Genomic DNA, 11,198 nt, shown 5'->3' with positions numbered 1-11,198 from the left:
TCTAATACCCAAAATCGATATTACCAATTTTAATTTTTTAGTCTCTATAGAGAAATCTGAAAATCTATAGATATAGAATAGAGGAATGGAAAATCTATATATGATATCTTCGACTACACTAGCATCGATGTAGGGGTTGAGGCATAGGAAATCTGATATAAAAATTTACTTCCTTTATTTAAGGACCAGCCTAATGTACACATATATTTTCAGCGTGTCAGCATAAGGCTCGAGGGCTTTTCTCAGACCGATTTAGTCGTGGCTTAACCGTAATATACGGTAAGGTGCAACAGTGGAAAATGCACAAACGTGCAACATTTGCGCTGTTCAGGGGAATTATGCAGGCAGCGCATCTATATGCGCATATTTACGTATGTATGTACGTAAATATGTTTGTTGCGATTGTGCTACTTTTGGGCCGCGTATGAGTTGTCACATTATTCATAGCAATGCATTGCGATGGCGATGACAACTGCAATATTCACACGCACACACACACACACACCCACACACATACTTCCTCAGCCAAAGAACGGTAGCAACAATTAATTTTTATGATTTTCTGCAGAGATGAGTATCTACATATGTAAGTATGTATGTACATATATGTTCAGTTACATCTGCTGTGATTATTGTGTCTGCGTAGTTTTACTTTTAATTTTTTAATATTCGTCTGTCTGCGGCTTACTGTTATTATAGTTGCATGGTATATTTGTTTGTTTAGCTTTCCACAGTGTAAACAAGAACAAAGCCATTATTTATACCTTCTGAAAACATACATACCTACAAATGTATGTATGTTGCAACTTTTGCTTAATTTAGGGCTGCCAGACGTCCTGGTGTTGCAGGATTTGTTCCGGTTTTAAAAAATGGTCCTGGTGTCCTGGTCCACACTTAAATTATCCTAATTTTTAATGAACGTCAATGCAGACGCCCAATTAATTTTTGGCAGATTCGTTTCTAAGAATTCGCGTTGATTTTTGATGATTATTTTTTTTTGTTGGCGGTGTTCACACATTTTTTTCCACACAAAATACACAAGTGTTCACATGTTGATTTCTTTTTAAATATTCACAACGTTTTTCAGGCCATATTTATTTTCTATAGAAATATTGTACAAGCTTTAGCCAAAACCATATAAATCAGAGTTTTAAACGTTATACAAAGTTTAGGAAAATTCATAAAATTTTCATCAAAATTTCGTGCTTTTTTAATCTGAATCTTTGCAACATTTTTGTGTATACAGTTTTATAGCCCATACAATTTTAGTCTCATGAAGATCAGGAGTCTAAAAAATCACGTTTATAATATTTTTTTATTATTTTCCTTTTCCATATAAGCATGAATTCCTTTTGAAATAAAAAGTGGGAGACCGTTCGCAACAAAATTTAAAAAAGTTAACGCCACTTTTTGTAAATTGCACTTGTTCTGTTAAATAAACCGAAAAAGTAGTTACCAGAAAAGTTACTAAAAATCAATGCGATTTTTTAGCCACTTGAAAATGGCACTTCATGATATGGACTATAAAACGATATACACAAAAACGTTGTAATGTTTCGGAATGAAAGCTAGAAATTTTGTGCAAAGTTTGAAATTCTGATTCATATTAGGGCAATTCATCAAAATGCCTCGTAACCATGTAAACCTCGTAAACTTACTTAATTTTGTATGAAAAATCGAATTATTTACAAGGTTTACGCAGTTACGAGGCATTTACGCGTTTCCATGAATATCCATATTGTTTTGTCTAAAACTTTAATAACATTTTTATACAAAAATACCAAAAAAGTTTTACTTGAAAAACGTTTTGAAAATTAAAAAAAACACGTGAAAACTCGTGTAAGTTACTCTATGTTCGAATGAATATTTCTTTTGTAAGGAAGAAAATAATAATATCACCGGCGAAAAAAAAATTATCCACGCAAGAATTCGCCACTTGAAGCTCTCACTAACTTCGTAATGAAAAATTGTAGTGGTAGTAAAATGTTAAATAAAATGTTAAATAAGTTTTTCTAATTTTCAACAGTTTGAAATTTAGACTTATGGACATACATACAGTGACGAACAAAAGTATTGGCACAGTGCTTTTTTCGCCATATATGCAAAGTTTTTTATTCTAATTTATTTTCGATAATTTTTTACAAAAATATAGTTCATTTTACACCAGAAAACGTAGTAATAAAATCTCAATTATTTTTTGTATGGAGAAAGTGAGCAACACCTTCCACTTAAAAAATTGCCAAAAATCAACGCGATTTTCTAGCAACTTTAAACTAACACTTTGTTATACTAAATTTGAATGGGCTATAAAACTGCATACTTAGAATTTTTCTAAAAAATCTGAATAAAAAGTTGCAATTAGTGTGCAAATTTAATGAATTTTCCTGAGTTTTGCACGAAGTTTAGAGATTTTATTATTATATTGTTTTCTGGTGTAAAATGAACAATATTTTTATAAAAAATGATCGAAAATAAATTAGAATAAAGAACTCTGCATATATTGCGAAAAATTCACTGTGCCAATACTTCTGTTCGGCACTGTATATGGTTTTTGTTAAAAAATGAACTTCGTTTTCATAAGAAAATAATAAATATTAAATAACGAAAAGAAAAATTGTCAAAATGTCGTTTCCCTATTATTTCTCACATGACTGTATGATGAAAAATATTCAAATTTTAAGCGTTTCAAGCAACCAAATAATCATAATTCATTCCGCTCTAGGGATTGTGCAACAAAGCTATATTACTTTTAATACCAGAAATTACTTCAAAATAATGCAACGCCAGAACCAAAGAAAAAGTTAGTATTAGGAAGATATTGGCACCGTATTCACTAGAATCTTCCTAGATCCTGGTCCATGGGTTCAGGATTCTGGCAGCCCTAGCTTAGTTTCAATTTGCTCTATGTACTTTTCATTGTACATATGTACATAAATAGTATTTTCGTTTGTGTGTTGGCATTTGCGAATACGTGACTGAAATGTGGTATTTGGCTGTTAAATATGTAACCTGCGCTCAAAATATTGGCACAAGCCAGTAACATATCGTTTGACTACCATTCGCCGCTGCTAATTAGAAAGTGTAATATTAAAACGAAAGTCAAGTCAGACATGTTTTTGCTTAAAAGTTCGTCGAGCAATTAATAATGGAAATTTAAAAATGGACTGTAAATTGTTGTATGTACATACATGCTATATTAGGGTGCATCACACTCCATACAAAAAAAAACAAAAATCGGTAAGGGTTTCCATCGGAATTATAAAACTTATTATATTTTAAGACGTCCGCCAAAATATTTCGGAAAAATATTTAGATTTACGGGAATTTTTTATAAATAAAACTAGTTTTTAAAAATATGTTTTCGAAAAAATCACCTCCGATGATAGAAGAGTTTAAGCTAAAAATGTCTGCATAAAAATGTTTAAGAATTTTATCAACGGAATCAAAGTAATGGATTTTTGGACGTACGTATTTTCAAATCGGTCTAGCTCACGCAAATCTTGCTGTTTTTCCGAAATATTTTGGCACAGGTTTTTGAATACAATAAATTTTATAATTTCAGTGGAAACAACAATTTACAATCAATTTTTAAGTTTCTATTATAAATCGCTCTTATCCACCCTAATGTACATATGTATATACAAATATACGTACATTTGCAGATATTTTATAATATCCTACTTTTAGTAACATATTTGTACATTTATTTAGTTTTTCGTTTGTTTTTAGACTTTCATATTTTTATCACCATGTTGGGATTTTGACTAATGTTAATTGATTGGGTGTGCTTAACATAACAGCATAATAATGTAATGGGTTCACTTGCAAATCGGTACTGTTGAAATACATATTTTTTTTAATTTTTGATCGGAACGTAACAGCTTTTATGGTCTGATTATGCATACTTCGCATAAACTTCAAACTATAATTTCGTATGTACTTTGTATGTATGGTGTATGCATTCCATTTCCCAGAAAGTTATATTTTTATTGCACTGGTACAAATGGTGAGTGGGCATTTGTCATCTTGATTCATGTCACGCTAACGATTCTATTTAAACCATGTTGTTTATTAGCGGTTAAATACTCTAACAATATACTTATTTTTCAGGAAACACTAGAAATGATTTTTAATATTCTTTAAATAAAGACTTATTTAAATAAATTTATGTTTTAAATAAAATTAATATGACTCAAAATGTTTTCTTTTTTATTCCAGAAACCAACTTTTTCGACGTCATCAGAAACATAAACGGTCAAAATGGGTTCCGATTGTGGCGTTTGGCTGGCCAAATACCTGCTATGCTTATTCAACTTCCTCTTTTTTGTGAGTATGAATATAAAATAATATAGCGCACATCCTTTGCTTTTCGTTCTTCTTTGGGCAATGCTTGGTATCCGAACAAATACACAAATAAAAGTGAAAACTTGTTTAGACTTTTTCTATTGCGGCCACAAACAATAATATTTGTTGCACTCCAAGGCGAGTTCAGCAAACCACAACGTAAATGCGCAAGTACTACATATTTACTATGAGTACATAGTCTAACTACATCTATGTCTACATACATATTTATGTTTATATTAGGGTGAGCCAAAAATGTAACCTAACGTATTTATGACCTTAATATGACTTTTTTTGCAGCGAAAAAATGCTCCCATATAGATAAATTTTTATTCCAATTTTAAAATTTTCCATGTAAATAACATTTACAAATTTTATAACTTTTGAACCGTTTGAGATAAAAACTTTTTCTGGGCATTAACTTGTAGGGCTTTAAATTCTCTAAAAAATTACCCGGAATTACATATCTTAGAGAGGATTAAGAGTATTAAATATGTTAATGATTCTGCTGAACGAGGTAAAGCATTGATACAAAATTATAATCGAACTTCGACGGAGGACGAAGAACAAAAGCAATTTCCTAGTTGCAATAAACTGCATTTTATTCATAACTAAAAAGAATATTAAAGTTTAAAAATGCAATACAATATAAATAAATGGATTAAAATTCTCTGTACGCTAACAAATGTGGTTCAAAATAAAAATTTTCTACACATTTTGTACCATTTTAGTGTAAGTTTTTTCATTTAGCATGAATATTTCCAATCATAAAACCCCAAAACTGCATATTTCTGCTTTTTTTCCGAATTTAATAGACAATCAACTTCAGGGTCTTTTTTTAGAAAATCTAAAGCTCTACAAATTTTTAACTCAAAGGATTCAATAGTCATAATATTTTTAATGAAAAAGAAATTGCATGTTATTTACACGGAAATTTTCAAAAAATTTCATTATTTTGATTGAACTAATAAAATTAATTGCATTAATTAATTAATTTGTAAGTTTAAACTCTTCTATCATCTGATCATTTATTTATATAAAAAAATCGATTTTTGTAAGTATTTTCAAATACGAACAGCTCATGTAAATCTTAAAATTGTTTCCGGAAGTCTTGAAAAATTATAAATTGTTTATTTCCGATAGAGAAACAGTACGGGCCTTTTGTTTTTCAAATGGAAAGTGATACACCCTAATATACATACATACGGACACTTGTATGCCTATATCACATACATACCTATTTGTGTAAATAAACAAATTTGTACCTACATATGTGCATATTTATATACAGTTTTCAATCAGTTGTAGAAATGAATGACATTGTTAGTCCACGTTTAAGTGCCAACTAAAGCTAAAATTACAAAAATACGCGTATTAAATTTTATGCTTCGCAATTTATGTATACTCCCCCGCTTCCGCTACACTCTCAGTGTATGTATACGACTATTACTTTTATGTGTGTGTTTTTGTTTTTATACTAAGCATTTTATAACTTTTGTGATAATACTCTCACAACTACATACTAAGCATTTTCAATGCAAAATGCATTTTATTTGCTACAAATTGATTTGTTTGTTTTCCTTTAATCGAACCACAGGTCGTTGGCACAATCGTGCTGGGCACTGGCATCTGGCTGGCGGTCGACAAAGCCTCACTGATTGCATTGCTTAAGATGGTGGATAGCGAACACATAAACGTGAGTATACATTTTTTTAATTGAACTGCAACCACATATGTAAGTACATATATATACAGGTACATAAATACATAATGATGCCCAATAGCGATTAAAATCAAATGCAGCGCCACATAATCACTTCAATTAACTTATTGTACAATGTCCATTTTAATTTTTTTTTTTTTTGTACTGCTGCCCACCCAGCGCATATTGCAACCCTCACAGTTGCGTATAAATATTTTTCACCAGAAAAAATAAAGGAAACCCCTACAATTTGCTTTCCTTTCAAAATTATGAAATTAACTCTTACTAAATATGTAGCTAGCCGTCTAGCTGGCGGCTTATTTTTTTTTTTATTGTTGACTCTTGTGTCTGTGCACCTGTCTATGGTTGCGTGTCCCTGCCGGCTTATCAAGATTTGATGGCTTGTCATTATATCCGCCACCTCTTTGTTGTTACGGGGTGGACATACATACATATAAGCATTTATTTAATTTATGTGTATTATGCGTATGTATTGGTTAGTTTAATATGTCTTTATTTCATAAAAAGATAATAAACTTTATGCTCCCTCACCACCAAATGGCACGAAATATTCGGAGTAGAATAAGAAATTAAACGTCATCGGCAATTTTACACAATCGTACGCTTGATTAGGAATTGATTTTCGCACTGAGAAAAAAAAAACATTGCTACAAGGTTACTTTAAAATCCTTATTTTTGAATTATAACTGCAAAAAATTTATTTTTCCATGAATTTTTTCTCAGTGTATTACTGTGCTCTATTTTCTTTGGCGACTCTGCTACCTATACCCTTGTGTATTGTGCATAACTTTCTGAAAATCTAATAGAAACCATGATGAGCTATAAAATGGAATACATAAATAGTTGAGCTTTTGACCTATATTTTTATTAGGAAAACATAAAATAGTACTTAAGAATAACACAGCAGACATTAGAATAATAACCAGAAGACAATCCGATTGCGCGGAAATAGCATATAAACTGAGAAATTACAGTGACCCACAATCTTGTCTTCAAATCAGTTTGGGTTGGGCCTTGTAAGCACACAAATGCTTAGCAAATAATTTACTTACTTAGAATGTGCCACTCGATGTGTCAATGCTTCATTCAACTTTCCCTAAAAAGTAACCCTTCAACACTCTTACTTGTATTAACGATTAGCGTGCACACCCTTTGCTCACTTTTGGCACGAATGTTGGTCGAATAAATTGTTGTTTTTGTGCAGTTTCATTATAATAATGTGGAAAAAAATAATAATAATTTGTTACGTGAAAATCGTGATAATGAAAGCAAAAATGCTCAAGCCGCGGTGTTGCAAGCCTATTGCCCGATGCCCATAACTCTAATTTGCCTGCATGTATCCAACCAATATTTGTTTTTAGGAAAATAACTCTAATTGATTATAATAATACCAACACTACTAGTTGGAGTGAAAAAGTTGCAATGCAATGCGGAATCTATGGTCAATGAACCACAAAAATTAGAGCTTTTGAATGCGACACACGAAAATGCACCGTATTTTGTATTTGAGCGTGAAATATGCAATTTTCTTATTTATTAGCGCTGACATGTTAAAAGTGAGCGTGACGTTTATGGGTCTGTGCTCCCATCAGCTGCTTGCTGGTGGAATACAGTGTCTACAAATTACTAAATACATAGCTTAAAGCAGGCTATTGCATGCAGAAAAATGCATAAAGTATGATTAATAAAGCGATTTCGAGATAAATGCACTTAAATGTACATACATATGTATGTAGGTTCTGGACTCCTTTGGTGCGAATGCATGCAATTCAAAATTGACACATTAGGGGTATACACGATCCAGTGCATACTGTCTAGCATGGTGTATAGATAAATAGCATAAATAGCATGATTATTGTTGTTTCATGTGTTCAAACAACTACAAAATAGTCAATCGTGCTATCTATGCACCATGCTAGGCACTATGCACCGGATCGTGAATATACTTATTGATACGAGTGCAGCGGTGTGAAGTGTAAATACAATATTGCTTTAGCTTGAGGCGGTCACATTTGTTTTGGTTTCGACAAAACGTGCAGCAGAGTACCCAATATCATACGAAATTAACATATTTACATTCATGCATTAGGGCGGGTAAATTTACTTTGACTATGCGCGTATAGCATAGGAGGATTCTACGTGTAGTTCTAAGGAAATTTACCGAAGAAACCATGGGTCTATATAAAATCAATTTGGAGTTTGCCTTATTGAGAAAATAGTTTTTGAAGAAAATGTGGAAAATGCATTCCTCATACCAAACAACCCCTAATAGCATGTTTTTTTTACAAAATTTAAGCTCTTCTTTTTGACACTACAGCAAAATGCTAAGAAACCAATTTTCACAATTTGGCAAACTCCAAATTGATTTTGGACTCATGATTTCTTCGGCAAATTTGCTTAAATTACAAGTATAATGTTTCTGTGCTATAGGCAAATAGTCGAAAGACAGGTTTGACCAAAAATCCGTAAAGTGTGGGGCTTGCCCTTCGGCTCACCGCACTAAAAACACACCCCTGCTACGTTTCCCTCCCATCGTGGAGCTACCTTAAGACATCATTTCGCGGAGGCGGAGCGGCCTGCATTGCATTTCAATGAAAATCTGCGGATTTGTTCCGCCAGACGCAATTAAGTTCAAATTGTGTATACCAAATTGCAAACAATGGAGCAGTTTTCTTCTGACTCAAGCATAGCATCCACCAGGTTATTAACCCCAAATGGCCACCTCACCCTTATGCTGTAGTTATCCCTGATTCGAACCAATCATGCCTCGTAAATATTTGGGCCAGGTGGAATTCCATCTCCCCATGTTGACTACATGCTTACCCACTTTGATATCGAGGGTATCCGAAGGTGCGCGACTATCTTAGCTCTTGCGTAGATCTGCTCCATTGTGCATACATTTCGGTGTACGACTGGTTATTTAAACTTTTGGCACACCTTATAGCTGCTTTTGTTGGGACGGTCAGAGTGAACAAGATTCGGAGCAGCCTAGTCGCTGGTATTTGCATTGAGCAGGCATTCAAAAGTGAAGAGATACAGGGATAGCGCTTTGGCGGTTGGAACGGATTTGGGTTCCAATCCCCGGCCGAGGTTCCAATACATACTTTGTACAAGTGTGAGTTTATATGTGCACTCTAAAAAAATTGTGTAGATTTCCTAGCTAAAAAGTAGGTTAGATCAGTAACCTTATTATTGGCGAAATTACTTGCACGATTATTCAATGAATAGTTTGTTTAAATTTCGGACTTTTTAGAGTGTAATATATGTAGNTTCGCGAAATTGCATGCTCGATTATTCAATGAATAGTTTGTTAAAATTTCGGACTTTTTAGAGTGTAATATATGTAGCTGCTGTGGTGTGCGTAAATTTACTACGAAAGTGTGTACAAGCCACAAAATACACATCTTCTGTTTGATTGTTTGATTTCAACCGTAGAATTGTGTAAAACCGCTAACAAAAAGGATTTTTACACACGAAAATGTGTAAGGGAGAAANAAAAGTGTGTACAGGCTACAAAATACACATCTTCTGTTTGATTTCAACCGTAGAATTGTGTAAAACCGCTAACAAAAAGGATTTTTACACACGAAAATGTGTAAGGGAGAAAAATACATACATATTCATTGTGTAAATTAACCAAAAAATTTAAAAAATAAACAAAAGTATACTCGATTTATAGTCGCATTTTTAAACAGATTTTTTAGAGTTTACTTATGTATTTGAGTTAATTCTTCTGATATCGAACTATTTTCGTAAGGCCAGAGCTGAAGAAGAAACACTCACAAAAAGAAGCAGTGAGAGTTAATTACTGCTGTTCGCACGTTTTTTGTGGCGAATTCGTTGTTTACCAAGTCAATGGTTAACAAGTTTTATCGCCTGAAGGGATTAAGCTCACGTAGAGAATGGTTTTCATTTTCATTTGATTGCAACAAATACTTTTTGCTTTGTTTATTTAAACTACACTGCATAGATTTATATTGCAGTGCATTTTTTTTTGGTGTTTTATTCCTTCTAAAACTTGATATTAAAAATATTAAATAACTTTCTTTGTTTTCTACTCTTTATTGTCTCTTCATTTCTTTCATTTCAGCAATTTACACAGCCGCGTGTCATTGAGCAGATGGCGTACGTTTTGATTGTTATCGGCGCTGTTATGTTCTTCATGAGCTTCCTGGGATATTGTGGCGCGATACGTGAGTCGCGTTGCCTGCTGACAACGGTAAGTGCGGAGATCTGATGCATACTAAATTACTAATAATTTTTGAAAGTATGCACATACTATGTAAGCATGCAAGCAGAGGCTGATATACATATGCACATATGAATAAACATACGCACAAAAATAGTAGTAATTATTTTCACTTTCAAAATCGTTTCATAAGTTAAAGTGAAAGTGAAATTGACTTGAGTTGCATAAAATTAGTTCAACTTATTTACGAGTTTTATTCATATAATTTTACAGTATTAAATGGTGCCCTGCAGATCCTTAGGGACTACAATAGAACTCCACATATATATGCAATACGAAATATGAACTGGTGTTCCAAAAGTCTCTTCGAGCTACAACTGTCTTTGATGGTTTAGATGGTGAGAAGGAGCTGAGGTAGATTTTAAACTATCGGTTCACTGTAGCTTTTTAGACAAAAATTCTCGCTGAAAATCTCGGTATCCAACAGGCAAAACTCTACTTTAATATATAGCAGGCAGTCAGCAAGACCCTACTTTCATTCAATATTGTAAACTAAAACGATGAGCGTTGTAGACCGTTTGCCGCATAAACTGGGATGCCACATTTTGATCAGAACATAACGGCCAAGTGCTTGTGGTAGACTTGAGCGAAGAAACATTGGCTTGCGATATAAAAGTGAGATCGTTTCAAACCAAATATAAATGCTTCCGACTGAATTTGAGTTAAATTTTTCTCAGCATCATTGAATATTGCATAGGAATATGTAAAGTCATTCGTAACAACCAATAATATGATTGTTTTATTTAGAGCATTCAGCATTTTGTATTTAATTATGGATATAATTAGCAAATTTAGCAAAGATAAAAAAAAATCTTTTAAATCTGAGTCAACATTAACATCCAGATCCAGAGGAAATTTTTTGTTAAGCTACAAAGCAAGACC

At 32.8% G+C, this 11,198-nt stretch overlaps 1 protein-coding gene across 1 annotated transcript; it reads left to right on the top strand.

The window, feature by feature from the left end:
* Positions 1–4,222: 4,222 nt before the first annotated feature.
* Positions 4,223–10,286, top strand: LOC108365863 (CD82 antigen-like; the record flags this gene model as incomplete). The annotated part of the gene is made up of 3 exons (XM_017620054.1): positions 4,223–4,326; positions 5,942–6,040; positions 10,158–10,286. Coding segments are annotated over exons 1-3 (294 nt in total), but the record flags the coding sequence as incomplete, so codon positions are not given.
* Positions 10,287–11,198: the final 912 nt, after the last annotated feature.

Source organism: Rhagoletis zephyria, unplaced genomic scaffold (genome assembly GCF_001687245.7).
Source record: "Rhagoletis zephyria isolate East Lansing unplaced genomic scaffold, Rhagoletis_zephyria_1.1 Rzeph_scaffold_02029, whole genome shotgun sequence".
NCBI lineage: Eukaryota > Metazoa > Arthropoda > Insecta > Diptera > Tephritidae > Rhagoletis > Rhagoletis zephyria.
This window is presented reverse-complemented; position numbering and strand designations above follow the sequence as displayed.